The sequence below is a fragment of the Anser anser genome (genome assembly GCF_964211835.1).
Source record: "Anser anser genome assembly, chromosome: 2".
Lineage (NCBI taxonomy): Eukaryota > Metazoa > Chordata > Aves > Anseriformes > Anatidae > Anser > Anser anser.
The window spans coordinates 24,383,470-24,400,594 of record NC_139721.1 but is presented as its reverse complement, the minus strand read 5'-3'; the positions used below and the strand labels follow the sequence as shown (position 1 = coordinate 24,400,594).

The 17,125-nt window shown below is 41.8% G+C and overlaps 1 protein-coding gene and 1 long non-coding RNA gene across 3 annotated transcripts in view; one reads left to right on the top strand and one right to left on the bottom strand.

Annotated features, from left to right (window-relative positions):
- Nucleotides 1-9,082, top strand: part of LOC310893888 — a 10,727-nt gene extending 1,645 nt beyond the window's left edge. The window contains exons 2-3 of the long non-coding RNA XR_014579390.1: nucleotides 2,592-7,205; nucleotides 8,328-9,082. This is a non-coding gene — a long non-coding RNA (uncharacterized lncRNA). The remainder of the gene's footprint in view (nucleotides 1-2,591; nucleotides 7,206-8,327) is intronic.
- CFAP418 (cilia and flagella associated protein 418) lies at nucleotides 3,113-16,755 on the bottom strand. Of its 2 annotated transcripts, none has more exons than XM_083823377.1 (6): nucleotides 16,284-16,755; nucleotides 13,149-13,245; nucleotides 10,611-10,681; nucleotides 10,008-10,073; nucleotides 9,092-9,187; nucleotides 3,113-7,314 (listed from the first exon to the last, which is right to left on the bottom strand). In XM_083823377.1, the coding sequence occupies exons 1-6, from the start codon at nucleotides 16,430-16,432 to the stop codon at nucleotides 7,155-7,157; spliced, it is 639 nt and encodes a 212-aa protein (XP_083679503.1). In that variant the 5' UTR covers nucleotides 16,433-16,755; the 3' UTR covers nucleotides 3,113-7,154. The 2 variants fall into 2 exon arrangements, with proteins under 2 accessions (XP_083679503.1, XP_083679504.1); XM_083823378.1 differs by lacking the exon at nucleotides 16,284-16,755 and adding an exon at nucleotides 16,029-16,272.
- Nucleotides 16,756-17,125: the final 370 nt, after the last annotated feature.

The window sequence follows — 17,125 nt, the reverse complement described above, 5'->3', positions numbered from 1 at the left end:
CTACCAAAGAATCTGACGAGAGTTCAAGCTGACACAGCCTTTTAAAACTCACTCTTCACTAAGACGTTATCCATGGTTAATGGCTGATGAACCGCAAGATGCGGGTGTTTGGAAGATTCTCGCTGCCATTAGTCAGATGCTGTGCAGCATCTCCCATGTTCCACATCGCTTTCCTACACAGACAGAAACAACCTTTTGGCATTTCTGAATCTAGGCCTTTTACTATTTTCTTTATACGACCTGCCGTCTTTTCACATCTTGGGCAATGTGCTATATGAATTTTGTATTGGACATTATGAGATTCTAAATTACACAAGCTCTGCTTACCAAAATTGCTTAACGACATTTTCAGGGAAAATTAATTTGGTCTGAATGAAAGGTAAATCCTGGAGGTCCTCCATCATATTGGAGAAATTGTGACAGTCCAGTAAAGTCCCCTCTGACTGGAAGAAGGGAAAGATAACCCTCATTTTTAAAAAGGGAAAAAAAGGAAGAGCCAGGGAACTGACTGTAGGCCGGTCGGTCTCATCTCTGAGCCTGGTAAGATCACAGAGTAGATCCTCCTGGAAACTATGTGAAGGGACATGGAAAATAAGGAGGTGATTGGTGACAGCCAACACGGCTTCACTAAGGGCAGATCGTGCCTTACAAATCTGGTGGCCTTCTACGATGGGGTTACAGCATTGGTGGGTAGGGGAAGAACAACTGACATCATTTACCTGGACTTGTGCAAAGCACTTGACACTGTCCCCCATGATATCCTTGTATCTAAATTGGAGAGACATGGATGTGACGGATGGACCACTTGGTGGGTAAGGAATTGGCTGGATGGTCGCACTCAAAGAGTTATGGTCAGTGGCTCAGTGTCCAGGTGGAGATCTGTAACGAGTGGTGTTCCTCAGGGGTCACTATGGGGACCAGAACTGTCTAACATCTTTGTCAGTGACATGGACAGTGAAATTGAGTGCACCCTCAGCAAGTCTGCTGATGACACCAAGCTGTGTGGTGTGGTCGACACGCAGGAGGGAAGGGCTGCCATCCAGAGGGACCTGGGCAGGCCTCAGAGGTAGGCCTCTGTAAGCCTCGTGAGGTTCAACAAGTGCAAGGTCCTGCATCTGGGCCAGGGCAATCCCAAGCACAAATACAGGGTGGGTGGAGAATGGGTTGGGGGCAGCCCTGAGGAGAAGGACCTTGGGGGTGCTGGTTGATGAGAAGCTCAACACAAGCCAGCAATGTGTGCTTGCAGCCCAGAAAGCCAACCGTGTCCTGGGCTGCACCAAAAGCAGCGTGGCCAGCAGGGTGAGGGAGGTGATTGTCCCCCTCTGCTCTGCTCTTGTGAGACCCCACCTGGAGCCTGCGTTCAGCTCTGGGGCCCCCAGCACAAGAAGGACGTGGACCTGTTGGAGAGAGGCCAGAGGAGGGCCGCAAAGATGATCCAAGGGGCTGGAGCACCTCTCCTATGAAGCCAGGCTGAGGGAGCTGGGGTTGTTCGGCCTGGAGAAGAGAAGGCTCTGAGGAGACCTTACAGCAGCCTTCCAGTGCCTAAAGGGGGCTACAGGAAAGCTGTGGAGGGACTCTTTGTCTGGGGGTGTAGGGATAGGGCAAGGGGGAATGGCTTTAAACTGAAAGAGGGGAGGTTTAGATTAGATGTTAGAAGTTCTTCACTCAGAGGGTGGTGAGGCCCTGGCACAGGCTGCCCAGAGAAGCTGTGGATGCCCCATCCCTGGAGGTGCTCAAGGCCAGGCTGGATGGGGCTTTGGGCAACCTGGGCTGGTGGGAGGTGTCCCTGCCCATGGCAGGGGGGTGGAACTGGGTGGGCTTTAAGGTCCCTTCCAACCCAAACCATTCTGTGATTCTGTGATGATTCTATGACGGTGGCTTAGTTCTTCCACTCAGGCTGCTAGAAGATAAACAAAAATACATATACTTATAGACATATACACACATATTCTTTAATATGCTTCCTTAGCTAAGGGCTAAAAAAAATTAACTGCTTCCGTATTAGTTAAGGACCACTTGAGTAATTTGGATGAAATCACACAAAAATCAAGTGGAGTTGCCAGAGATCTAGCTGCCCAATTTATAATTACATCAATAGAAAACAAGTACAAAAAGCCTAGATTGGTTGAACGTAAACCTTCATTATTCTAGGAAAAAAAAACACAAGTATGAGGTTGTATTAACGAAGCAGAAGCCTGACCTGTAATGCTCAGCGGTGTTGCTCTGCCCTCTACAGACTAGATTGTATAATCACATTTTACCCCCAATGACATCTTTTAAAGCACGTCTAACACAGCAGAATTAGTGAATTAATGTGAATTCAACATAGGAGCTACCTTCTAAGCACACCCTGTGACACTACAAGTCGTAAGATAAGTCAGGAGTACTCGTGAGCCAGTGTTTCCTGTGTTCTTACCACGTCCACAGTGCCCACTCAGTCTGTGAAGTAATTATTGCCTGAATAGCACCAACACCTACAGTCCAAATGGAAAGTGTCTTATAGGAGATATTTATGTCTGTTGCTCTATTGTGTGCTATACACCATTTCTTCATGCTGGAGAAAGAAGATTTATTCTAACTGTTGTACACAGAGCAACTTCTTGCTGGTACTAAGAAAAGTTTTCTACAGCAAGATCCAGGGGACTGCAAATGCTGTGATTCCTGGACTGACACTGCAATTTTAAGGGACCAGCATGAAACTAGTGGTAACCTGCCCTGACTGATACACCAAGGTACCAGCATCCCAGTCCGCAGCTTTAGCTGTGTGCCACCTCCCACAGCAATGGCTCTGCCATTTATCCTGGATAAATGTCCAAGAAATGTGGTAAGTGCACTTTTATGAACTCGCTCTAATTTAATGTGCTGTCCACATGTTATCTGGTAAAGAATGATAAAGCTTATTTACTTCTTGGGTATTTGCTACATCCCCACTGATGTGAGGAAAACAACCACATACTTAACTTGTTTCCTATGATTTGGACAATGTTTTTTTAGTAGGGAGATTTCATAACCCTTCCAACAGAGAAAACAGGGCCCTGCACCATTTTCCTAAGTCTTCTCTTGGCTAGGAACAACACATTAGAGTCACAGTTTACAAGAAACACAATTCAGATTTGTTCCAACTTTGCATTTTATTGATGTGTCTACATTCAAAAAATACTTAATGCACACATGACCAGTCCCAGGCATCACATGTGGCTCTCACAAATGAGCAACACCTGACAATCCTTTATTTCCATCCCCCACAGGTCAGTTATCTGTCTGTGGTTATCGGGTGTCACACAACAGGCAAAATTGGTCAGGCCCTGTGCAAAAAAAGCCTGTCGGGAAGAAGAATTTGCCTATGCAGCTCCCAACATAGCCTACTGTGTGACTCCCACATGTGCTGGTTACATGACCTGGCCCAAAGACTCACATGTCAGGAAACAAGAGAAGTGAGCAGTCTTCTAACACGTGGAAGCATCTAGTGCCTGGCATTTACAGAATACTTTCTGTACAAAACTGAAATGGCTAATAAGAAATGTATATATTCAATTTTATACAATGCAGAGCTTGCCATATGTAATGCTATTACACGTCTGCAAGTTAAATTTTATGGCAGGCTAATATCCTTAATAACTGCTCTTCTGAGCTATATTCAGAGTCTGGGTTGGACACCCTACATAACATACATCTATGTTTGCACATAGAACAAGTGAGATAGAACAGCACATTAAAATTTCATAAAGGAAAGCTATAAAAATGTATTAGGTACATCAGAATTTGATTCCTATCCAGAAGTACTGCAGGAACACTGATTTGGAAAAGTTGGTATGACATTAAACCACCAGCTACATTTCCAAGTGCAAGCTTTTGCGTCGATTCTCCTTTTGTCATACTTCATTGCTTCTGTTTTGTTGAGGGATCTGCTACAGACTAAAGCTGCAGGCTAGAAAATTTCCAAGCATACCACCCAAGCCCAATGAAAGTCTCAAGTTTTCACCTTGCCCGCTTCACAAACAGAAATGGTATTATTTCTTCCAAAGCCAAAACTGGAGGAAAACAATGGTCACATTTATACTTGGGAAAACTGTTCCCCAGTACTTCCGTTTGACAACAGCTGAATGGCATTCTTCAACAAAATTGTTTATATAATCCCTGCTATCTCAGATAACTGACACGGAAGTATCATATAAGGTCTGGGCTACATCTTGAGAACCTTTTTGCAATCTTATAATACCATCAAATAAACGTGCAAGCTCCGAATTTACATTCCTTTACATTCTTTTCATTTGAAGGCTTTGGAGTGGTTTGTAACATCTAACACCGAAGAAAGCAAAAGTAGGGAAATCAAATACCAAAAACCACTCTTCTTTCCAACAAAATAATTATATTTAATGACACACTAACTATTCTCAGATCTTGGAATATGCTGAATTCTGTAATGGAAAACAATACAATAAGCACCATTTCTGCACATTTAAAACTTCACCTGGACAAAGTGTTGTCATATCCCACCACTCTGATCAAGGCCAGAACCAAGTACACTTGAATAAACATGATGATTTCAGGGAATGCTCAAGTTTCCATACACACTTACCAATAAAGACTATCTTCTAACATTTTCGGGGCTTGGAGTGGTCTTAATGGTGTTAGGGATATGATTGCTTGATAACAATTCTGCAACTCTCTAGGCTAACAGAAGAATGGGGGATGAGATGACCCAGGAGTATTACTGACTAATGGTATCAACTGATATTTGTGCTAATTCTCTTACACTCTCAGTCCTTTTGTCTCAATTCCTTCCTAGCCTCCCTTTTTCAAGTACTGCAGGCCATCTTCTTGTCGTAAAAATCACTAAGAAGGATGCCTTGAACTTTGTTTCTGCCTGGCTTGCTCCACATGCTTGGTAGTGCAAACTGTTCCAGAGGGGGGTGACTATTTCTGTTTGTTTGTTTAAAACAGGCTAGAGGAGAAATGCTTCTTTTCCAAGTCACATGAGACTGGGTCTCATGAACTCAGATGCCTGTTAGGACTTCCCCTGATTCCTGCTCACAAGTTGCAAGCCTAACTTGTTCCCCACATTATGGCACAACTTCCAGTGGAAATCCAGGCCAAAACAGCATCCTATGGGGCTACTTGGTCATCAGCCTCAAATGGTCTTGGGACAGGTGAGCCAAGGCAACTTAGCACTTTTTGAAATACATTACTCTTCAGGAAGAAGAATGGGGTTTCTTCTTTTCCAGAGCTTGCTAGTAAATTAAGTGCTACTGCTGCATTCTTCTCTTACCATGAGCACTGGTGTTCTCCAGTAGCAGAAATCGCTCAGACACACCTGAAGAAAACTCAGGAACACTTACTTCTAACATTGGGGCTATCTCATCAGAAAGGAGAGAAAGCTCAGCTGATCTCTTCCAATAGCAGATTGGACATTAACAAAATGGTCTCTGGTCTGCCTGTCTCCTGAACCTGTGGTTTTAGAATTTAAGCAGTTGAAATTGCTGTCTGAAACAGCAATTGCATTGAAAACGATACATGACCCCCAAATGTGCGTACTCTATTATGCCAAGAGAGGCTGAAGTACCTCTCCAAACCCAACTCTTCTCAGCCTACTAGCAAGGCCACATGTGGCACTGGAACATGGACTTTAGAGCACCAAAGCACTGTGTACGTAAACACTGCTAGGCCTCCCAGGCACACTGCAGGTCCTCCACAGGCTCTAAAAAACACTCACGAAAGTGGAAGGTGAGCAGGATGCAGAGTACATTATGCCTCTTGTCACTACCAGGATCTGCTCTTTCAGAGGGATACAGACAAGGCTATAGATTCAAGAGATGACTTCTGGAAGAAAGACCATGCAATTGTTTTGAAAAAGCTCAGAAAAAGATCAGATTGATCATGAATGGATTAGGGCCATGAGCAAAACTTCACAAAAGCTGAAATGATCTGTATGCCTACAATTTGCTCAAAGCAAGCAATTTTGAATTTATTGGTACAGTTTCACATACCACATAGCAAAAACACAAACAGACTTCCCATTTTGGGACACTTTTCAATGTAATGATTGCCAGGACTGGTAATCCTCGCCTTCTTTCTCCTCTCCCCAAACCTAAATCCATCTCCTGTGTTATTTATACATAGTGAAAAGAACAAGCTCATAAGCTACATAATATGAATTGTAATCAAGACAATTCACCAAGTAACGACATATTGGAAGTAGTTTTATGAAGTTACTGGGGGAAGGGAGTGTGTCGCAACAGGACAGTTACACTTTCTGAATATGTAATATTTTGAAGTGAAGCTGAAGTGAAAGCTAAGTGAAACTTAACAAAAAAACAAATTTGAAATTCAGTGGAGATATATATTTTTTCTCACTCTTCAAAGCCTGAACCTTTTTTCCCTTGAAAATATTGATGTGTCATATACTCTTCAGAATATCTTTAAAATTACAAAATATTTAATAATTGCACAATAACCTGTTCATCTCTTGCAGTGAAGGCTGAAGGGAAGTCCAAGAAATTCACTGTAGTAAAAGTCCCGAGTCAGCAGAAAGCGCTTTGAAGAAAGCAGTACAAACTGGAAGGAAATTTCCAACACCTGCAGTTTTTGGCTGTTGTTGGCTAAAATAAAGTTTTGGGGTGTGCTGAATGAAACCTTTGACAACAGAGCTGATCTTGCAGCATACTTTTAAAGAGATCTACAACCACTTGCTCATTACCAGCTACGAGAAAAGCAGAACAGCATTAATTTCTGTGTAGAAATTCAAATGCTTGTGTGAAATGGCTAGATCGTGGCCCACTGTTTTCTTTGAGTCCACCATTTTGCAGACAGGGGAAATAAGGCTCTCTTCTGGATAAGAGGAGCACACCCTTTGCCTTGTGCCTTAACCTGTTGATTTCTTCTTCCTTCCTTTAACACTGTTGAATGTGAGCTTTAACCTCACTCATTTAGTCTCCAGAAAGCCTCCAAATAGGTTGCTTCATTTATTAGTCCAACTCCTCATATTGCTTGAAAGACAAAGTGAAAAAATGCTTTTGGATTGAACTCTGGGTGTTGCCATCTATTTCTAGGTACAAATATCCAGGTTTCCCTCTGTTGTCAGAAAACAGTGTAGGAAACAAATGGAGCCTGTGACCTGTTTCCATACAGAATTAGGTACCACACACAAGAAGACTTCATTCTGCATGTTTACCACAAACCCACCGAAGCTGCTGGTCTGTTTGGAGGTCAGTTAATTCATCAATGGATCTCCAGCTGCACTGACAAGCATATGCTCGTGACCCTTTCTTCTTTATCATCTTCGCTCTTAGTTTACTGAGCTCAGGCATGTTATTCCTGTCAATCAAATGAGTTCAGTTTAGAATCATTTTTTTTAAAGAAAAAAGACATGAGGCCATTTTAATTTAGAAAAGCTCTTAAGAATATTTCTGAGTACCAGTGTCATGAACGAATTTAGAGAGATGCCTAAATTCTGTTTTGAACACAATCATTTCTTGAGACAGGAACTCAGTGCGTAGTTTCTGTATTCTCAGATCAGCTGAAGTGCAATCTTTTTGTAAGCAATGTCCTCTATTTGGTTCAGAGATGCTCCTTCAGCCTCCAAAGAAAGAGTTTTGGAAGAAAACCAGGTAAAGTCAACTGTCGTACCAAGAAATTATCCAAAAATATATTAGTCTTATCAAGCTTACTGTAAAAATCCCTATACAGAAGGGATATAACTACAGAGTTAAAAATGTTATCTGTAGCTGTTTCTCAAGATGGTCATTAAGTGACTGAAATGTCCATAAAAGAGAAGAATGTACATCAAACCAAAAATTATTCCTGTGCAAGCATCCAGCACAACAAATAAAGAGTTGGTATGGCTATTACAAACCCAAGTTGTTTCAAAAAGCAGGTGAAAATTTAGTATTTTAACTATCCCTCCTCTCATGACGTCCTTCCTGCCATCAATTACTGGTCACTGAAATGCTTAAAAGCAACACTGGTAAGCTCAGTTATATAAAAACAAACAAATAAACAAACAACAAAGAAAGAATTTTTAACAAAAGAGGTCATACATCTATTAATTGGAGGTGAGCATTTAATCATCAACTTTACTTTTTAAAATTCAGATTAGCCAAAATAAACATTTTGCTAAAGATTAAAAGTTTTAATCAATATTACAATTATCTGACATTAAAGCCTTTCGTGTCATTAAGTTATTAACTCAAGATCTCAGAACCAGGGAAATTTAGACTTTAAATAAACAGAAGAACTATATTTTTATTTAACCTTTCTAGCTACCTATAATGTAGTATAAGAAAAATAATGGAAAATGAGATGATTTATCCATTACTGTTCTGTTCCAGATGTTACACCCCCTGGTGGCCAAGAACATACTCTGAACACATCCACTACCTCCCTGTGTGAAGAGGCACATAAAGAGAATGCACCAAAATAAGGAGAAATTAAACTTGATGTCTGTATTTGGAGCATGCCTTCTATGCTACACGTCACTAAGTCTTGGCGTTAGATAGTTTTAGAGAAGCTGGAGAGAAAAACCCCTTAATTATAAGTCTTACCCCAAAAATGAAATGATTAAAGACTTCACTATATAAGAAGAAAACAAAAATCCCACCTCTCCAGTTGTTTCAAAAAGAAGCCTGTTAAGAAACCAAACTATCTGATTTTTACTGAACATGACAGCATAATGCTTGATACTGGAAAAAAGAAAAGCTGACTTAAAACAATTGTAGTTCGTGTATGTATGAGAATATGGTGAGAAGTACATGCTGGTACTTCATTAATTTTTTGGCATCCTGCAATGGCACACCAAAGGCCAACACATCATACAGACTATTTTCTTATTTCAGCAGTAAAGTTGCCTCTTGATCTATCAAACCTGAATTATTTTTAAAAACTGAGAGGGACTGTAATGGGGAACAAATGGAAAGGCACGAAAACAGATTGTGGAAGATGTTGCATCCCTCTCCCTGCAGACTTTCCTAACTGATTACCAAACAGTTCCTTATTAGTTAACACAGGGCTGCTAACGACTTTGCACATTTCCTGTTCCCATCTAGCCCTGAAGCACAGTAACACAATACTAATACCAAACCCACCTGAGACATACCTGAAAAAAAGATAATCACAGGACTGATCCCAGATGTAGTCATTGAAAAGTGACACGCGGAAGTCGCAAGCAGTACAACGTAGCTGATCACATGTTCTGGTCAAAGACAAAAAAAGAACAGAAATCTCCAAGAGCTTATTATAATTAGAGAGGCTACACAGATCATTACTGTTTTAAAACCAGACACAATCAAAAATACTAGAAGCAAGGTTAACCTATAATCTTAATTTTTTACATATCTGGTACATTCATTATGTACATGTTCAAACTATATGATCATGTATTAATTTTACAGGTTCCTAACTCCACTGAATATATCAAATAAACTGATGTTCTCCAGATAAATCCTCTTTCGTCCTCCTCACTGCTATGGCACCTGACCACCATCCACATATTCATCAAGTGCATAATTACTTACTACAAAAAATCCCAGATATAAATGCAATGATGTTCTATTGGATACTGGACACGCGTATTTAAAGTACCTTCCCTACAGTTAAAGTACCTTTCCTGCAGTTACAAAGCACTCTGCCTGTCTTCAGTTGAGGTTCTGGGCTGCCTATCTTCAGTTCAGGCTCTGGGATGATTTAAACCAGCCTAACGATTTAAGTGTCATACGCAGCATCACACAGAAAGCTGATAAGCAGCAGAAAAAATGCAATGCTATACAGCAGAAGTAGTCTCTTGTCTCATATGCACACATTTTTCAACTCCTCAGATGAACTAAAGATTTTGTGATCCAGAACAAAGGACTGGAAGGGATGAGCTGACTCAGACTGCACTTACAGGCAGCCATATATTCAAACGAATACAGGGCTGTCCTGTACAGTTCAAACTCAGAACTCTGCACCACCACAGCAACACAGCTGTGATTAAAAATAATGATAAAGCAAGTAGAACTCTTTTTTTTTTTTACCTTTTTGAAATATTTGTTCCTATGCCATTCGGTGAAGAGCTTCCACCCAGGTACACTGGACAGCACCTATATGGATTTCATAAAAAAAAAAATTTACATTATAGCAAACCATGTTGGAGAAAGTAATATAGCTTCCTTAACAGTTATGTGTTACACTACTTCAAGCATTGCCTTTTCAGCAAGATTTCCTTCTAGTTTTTTAAAGTCGTGGTATTTCTAAGATAGTATTTATTGAATACAAGCAAAACATCCAAATGCTTACAAACTATTGAATTTTAAAAATTCCATTGATAAGATGTTCAAAGAAAATCTCTATGATAACCACTCTCTATGCCAAATACATGTGATTACATATTGCAGGTTTTGATAGGATGCTGTTGTTCAATAATTACTTAAATTGTAAATAATTTTGACTACATGAAAACACATTCGTAATTCTTCAAAATTAACTTGCTATTTATCTTTATTTTTAAAGAAAGCTTCTCTAAGTACTCAGTTTATTTCTTAGTTGATGTCAATACAAATTAATCATCAGTAATACCACCAGGCTGAAAACGAGCTATAATCAAGGTGCGTTCAACTAGCCAAACATTTATCACTTACCGTCTCTTATGAGTCTGTACAGCAGCACTGTTGTTTTCAGGTGTGAGTCTTGCAGAGTTAGACTTCAATTTCTGTTTAAAAAGCAATCAAAGAATAAAAGGCAGCATTTCAGCAGTAAAACAATATTCTGTTTTACTTAAAAAGCAAGAGCCAAAAAATCTCTGTAACAGAAGTTGGGGACTAAGAATTTGTAAGGCTCTTTTAGACAAAATCTGCTGAAGTTACAGACGGATTGTTAACGAGGCTTCTCTCCCTATAATGAATTCCCATCTCTGCTTGAAGGAACACTACACGATCACTTTGGCTTCACACCCTCTTTCTAATAATTTTGCCTCTAAAAACGTATTTAATTTAGGAATCTTCTCCCTCAGAGTTTCTGAGGTTTTATTGAAAACATATCAAGGTCTTATATTATCAGATGGACAGTGTTTTTGAGAAGTTTATTTGTTGCACATAAGACAGGTTATCACAATTCTAGAATGCTACAATTATATATCCTAAATTGGAAACCCGAGGGATATAAAATGATAAAATTATACTCATTTACTGACGGGTGTAATTTGCTCTCACTAAGAGAAACTTATTGTGGTATACAAGCATTTTTTGTTGGCTCATATTAAGTCATCCTGTAAGGAACAAGGCCAAACAAAATGAAAACAAACATGTTACAAAAATAAAGAGAATCTGCACTGGGAGTTGTATATATAGGAAGTATAAATCACACAACTTTCTACTGATGATATCTAAAAGAAAACCAATTTTCAATGCCTTCTATCACTCTCTTTTTCAGACTGTCTTGACTATGTAAATTGGTGGCTTCATCTCCATCTCCTGCCGCCAAACACCAGAAGTCATTTGCAGATGACACAGAACTGGGAGGAGTGGTTGGTATGGCTGCCAGTCAGAGGGACCTGAACAGTTTGCAGAAATGGGCCGAGAGAAGTATCTTTAAATTCAACAAGGGAAAATGCAGACTAGTGCACCTGGGAAGAAAGAACCCTCGTGCACTCGTGTACACTGAGGGCTGACCAGCTGGAAAGCAGCTTTGCAGAAAAGGCCCTGGGAATCTTGGTTGGTGACAAACTGATCGTGAGCAGCGTGCCTTTGCAGCAACAAAGGCCGACAGCATCCTGGACTGCGTTAGGAAGAAGAATGTTGCCAGCAGGTTGAGGGAGGTGATCCTTCCTTGATACTCAGCACCAGTGAGAGAGAATCACATAATCATTTAGGTTCGACAGGACTTCTTGAGATCATCCAGGTCAACCTCCAGCTCAAAGCAGGGTCTGCATCAGCTGCTTGTCCAGGACTGTGCCCAGTTGGGTTTTGAAAATAACACCAGACAGTCTCCACAAACACTCGGGGCAACCTGTGCCAGTGTTTGACCATCCTCACAGTAGGAATGTATTTTCTTGCGTTCAAGTGGAATTTCATGTATTTTAATTAGTGCCTATTGCCTCTTTTCCTGTCAGCGGTCACTACAGAGGAGAGTCTGGCTCCTTGTTTACCACCCCCATCAAGTATTTACACATTAGTAAGACTGCCCCAAGCCCTCTCCTCCCTGGGCTGAACAGTCCCAGCTCTCTTAGCCTCTCCCAAAAAGCTCCAGTCTCTCAATCATCTCTACGGCATTTTGCTGGTGTCTCCAGTCGCTCCATCTCTCTCTTGCAGCGGGGAGCCCAGAACCAGACGCAGTACTCCAGGTTTGGCCTCCTGGACGTGTCTGGAGTGCTGTGCTCAATACAAAAGAGATGTGGACATAATGGAATGGGTCCAGCAAAGGAACTTGAAGGTGATTAAGATCTTTAGACCACCTGACATACTGACAGAGGCCAAGAGAGCTGGCATTGTTTAGCCTGTAGAAGACAAAGGTCAGGACAATCTCATCAATGTATAAAAATGTATTTTGGGGAGAAGTAATGAAGACGTATTCAGACTATTCTCTGTGGTGCCCACTGACAAGAGGAGGGGCAATGTACACAAATTGACATACAAGGAATTTTACTTAAACATAAGAAAAAACTTCTTGTGAGGATGAGCTATCACTGCAACAGGTTAACTAGAGAGGTTGTGGAGTCTCTACTCTTGAAAATTTAATTCAAAATTCAAAACCTAACTGAGCAACTTGCCTGAGTTGACCCTGCTTTAAGCAGAAGGATTGAACGAGACAATTCACCAAGGTCTTTCCAATGTCAACTGTTTTGTATTCTATGGTTCTAAGTGCTTATCCCAGAAAAGAAAAAAGACAAAACTGCATCCTTTATTTCAAAACAGTGTTTACTTAGATAATGCTTTGACATTTGCCACTATGCTCTATCCTGACTTAGCATTTCCTTTAATTGCCTGCTACCGCCTGCATAAGAATATCTCTTTATATCTCTCCTGTTCTTCACTATAGAACTGTTGTGCTTTCCTTCCTGTTTTATTCTCCAAGTTTATCCCACAGCTTACTTTAATTCAATTTTGGTTTAAACCAGTTTTAGTTAGTGGTGCTTTTCTTTCCATTGTTGAATTTCTGCACTTTTCCAGACTCATACTCACCAGAGGCATTTTGGCAAAGCTGTCGTTACAGATTTCATCAATAACGTCATCTATATCTTCTTCACTGCTGCCAGGACTCATGAACATTTTAGCTGATCTGAAAAACAAACACATCAACCTCCTTTTTGTAACGTGATCAGAGCCGCTATAAAGAACTGCAAGTTAAAAACATAAATTGGTTACATTTTTCCTCGAAAATTACTGTACTATCCAAGGTAGGCCGTCCAGATCATGACTTTCAGTTCCTGTTGAACTGTCCTGTCCCATCATAAGCCTTCTTTTTGCTTGTTTCTTTATTTTCTTTTATTTGGAAATAAAGAAACAAGCAAAATAGAGAAAGCTTGAATAAAACACTGATAATATACCCCATCCTGCACATACTGAGGGTTATTGGGTTATTGTACAGCCCTGATTTTCACAGAAATCTCTAAAACACTGAAATAACGTTCTGAAATTGGCAGGCTTTATGCCTCACTCATCCCTTCTAATGGGCTCAGGTAATAGACATTGTTCCAGATGCCCCTGATGGAAATGTAGACTTTCAGCAGACTTTCACTGGTGGTCTATCACCACTGAAAGTGGTACTATTACTGTCCCTATGGAAGGGTTGACAAAGCTGCATAACATAAGTCAATCTCAAAAGCAGATGGTGCTAAAATACAGCACTAATACACAGCAAAAGTGACAGCTGTGTTTGGAGGGATGTCTGTTTTTGCTGTATGCAAATTTGAACTCGTTCCTCAGTATTGCGTTTGGAACCAGGGCAACTTGTTTTTGAAACAGTAAATCTGCTTACTAAAGCCCATGCCTCCAACATGGCAACGCACAGAGTTTCCCTTAAAAAAAAAAAAAGGCTTTTTATTTACTCTATTCAAGTGGAGCAGCAGTGTTTGAATTTATTTTATAATCCATAATTTATAATTTATAAACCTCAGAGCTTTTGTTAGCAGTTCAAAATTACAAGCTGAGTTGAAATTAGAATAGAGAGCAAGGCTACTCACACATACTATTATAGGATTAATTGCACATTAATCCTTACAAGCTAGATGCATGAGGCTGGACACATTTGTAAAGTTCACCTTTCTTGGCCTGTTTGAAATGGGGTGCTCACGTTCTGTGCAAATGTATTGTCATACCATATGACTGTCATCATATAAAAAAATGGGCCATTTCACACAGCTGTCCACAAGAAGTTGTGCTCTCTCTCCTGCTTCAAAAAGATGATTCAATGAGTATTTTCGTGGATCTGAAGAATCTGAAGTGACAATGAGAACTGCACAGATCACGGTTTGAACACTTCAGTAAGAGTAGACTTAACTGAGGAAGCAGTGAGGATCAATCTCCTTCTTAGAAGCCTCAAAGGATAATAAGAAACATACTCCATTGTGGACCTACAGTCAGTGAAAGAATCCAGCGAAGTCAATGCCAGGCTGCTAATGTACTGGCAGAAAGCTGCTTCACGGGCAATGCTAGCTTTCTTTACATTTATGAAATCAGACAGTGTATATATATATGTTCTACACAATGAATAAATGCACAGGCAGAATTCAGGCTCATGGAGAATCTGTGCCTCTCTTACAAACAGCATCTGTTAGAAAAATGGGTTTGAAACATGTTTGCACTTACTGATTTCCTCCTCAGCACAGTACACAAGTCATAAGAGTTGTGACTGAATTAGTGAAGGACACATTGCCATTTTGACTGTAATACATTATGACTGTAAAAGCTGGGATAAAAGTGAAAAAATATTAAAAAAGATATAGCTACAGCAGAGATGTTTTGAATTTGAATACTTGGCATAATCCAGTCAACTCAGTGCTGACAACTGTTTAGCTGCAACACGGGTGAATAACAGTCTCTCACAAATAAAACTAGGAAATTCAATATGAAAATACTTGCATACAGTAATTCTACAACACTGCGATCCCAGAAAAAAAGAGGAGTATTTTGCCAACTGCTTGGGTACTGAAAGGAAGCATCACCTTCAATTTTGTAAAGCAACTGGCAGATCCATGGAAAAGGACTCCTTAGCCAAAACACTGCAATGGGCAGTAATTTTATAAAGTTTAAGTTCACAGAAAGTGTGCTGGTGGTGGAGCAACAGTGCTTTAACACAATCTAAACATTCTGAAAAGGGGTTCTGAAGAAATTCCTGCCAACCTGTATGCATTTAGAGAAATCACTGGCACTTTGTTTTCACTCAAGTGCGAAGTCACGTCTCTTGAACCTGCTCTTGACTAGTTCTTTGTCAGAGAAAGAGAGGCTTCCAGTACCACTGCATCAGCCAGCCATCAGCAAAGTCACTCTTGAGAAAGAAAACTGTGCTTTTTAAAAGTTCTAGTAAGATTGACTAAATTTAGATGCTCATTAAGCAAACAAGGAGGAAGTACAGCCGTGTGGCCTGATGGTAGTGGCCTTGTTTGTCCTGTACTAGTCACTTGGCTCTTCAAGACTGGGAAGATGTTCAAGATGGGAACATCTTCAAGATGTTCCAGCCTGGGAGTCTGGGACATCTACATCTGCTGCTGAGCTCTGGAGGGGGACAGGTGACAACCCAGGAGCCTGAGGGCAGGCAGTGGTGGCAGTGCCACCAGACGTGCCCTGCAGTGCCCGAAGATGTCGGCACGGAGGCTGTCATTCTGAACATCACCAAGTTTGAAGTGGATCCGTAAAGGCGTACAGTGCAAGGCAGGGACTTACTGTAGAGGATTAGTAGAAAGAGCGTTAACAGAACACGTAAGTAATACACATAATCAACGGAAGGAAATATTTGAAAACACTACTGATAAAGTTCTTCCTATTACGAATTGCAGAACTTGCACATATTTTATTTGTCAGAGGCTCAGCTACAGAGCTAACCACCACCCGTTTGCAACTCACAAGCAAGCTGATGTGGGTTTAACGCCGCTTTTATTCCGATTCTCTTGAGGGACAAAGATTAGCCGAAGCAACAGGGCTTGCGGGCACACGACTCGGGTGTTTATAAACATACCACCGCAAACTCTGAGCGGTGCTCAGGGTCCATCACCGCGGTGCTCTGAGCCCCGGGACGGCCCCGACCCCTTCCTGCCGGGCGGGCACTGCGCCACCGGGCGATGGATGCGTGAGGGGGAATACCCACGCAGGACCGCTAACCTGCCCTTCGCCGCCGCCCCTTCCTCCTCCTCTTCGCCCTCCTCATCCTCCCGGCCGCCGTGCAGCGGGCCGCGGGCCGCCCCCCGCGCCGACAGGCGGCAGAGCCGCGCCTCCACCTCGTCCAGCAGCACCTCCAAGTCGTCCGCCATCTTGCCGCCGCCACCCGTTGCCACGGCGGCCCCGCACCGCCTCCGCCGGCAGGGGAGGAGCCTCCGAGCCCGCCGGGGTACGGGGAGCACGGGGGGCGGCCGGGAGCCTTCACGCCTTCGCCTGCCGTGCCGCCTGTACGGCTGTGCGGGAATTAAAAAAAATAAATAAATCGGGGATTTAAAACTTCCGCGGAGCCCTTAGAGCTCCGGCCGTAGTCGGCAGGATTCGAACCTGCGCGGGGAGACCCCAATGGATTTCTAGTCCATCGCCTTAACCACTCGGCCACGACTACGCACGCTGTGTGCTCTCCTCCCGCCGCAGTAGGTCTGTGCGCCGCCAGCCGCCTCTCGGGACGGGGGTGGGCGTTTTCGGATTAAAACTGCGGGGGTATGGACTTCGTCTGTATGGGCGAACTGAAAGATATAAAATAGAGGTGCATTTAAATGCTTACTGCATTCTTAGTGTAGCTCGGTCTGTTGTGTATTGGTCTGCTTAAAACAAAAAAAGGATTTTCACAGATTGCTGTGAGTCTGAGGAAATGGCCCAACTTCACTACGTCCCCCAATAAATGCCCCTTTCTTTCTTTATTTATTTCTTAGTTTAGATGCACTTGTCAGGAGAAGGGACTCAGTACCTAAAAACAGGTACATTCCTATGTACACATCCCAGTCAGCCTGTAGGAAACTCATGGG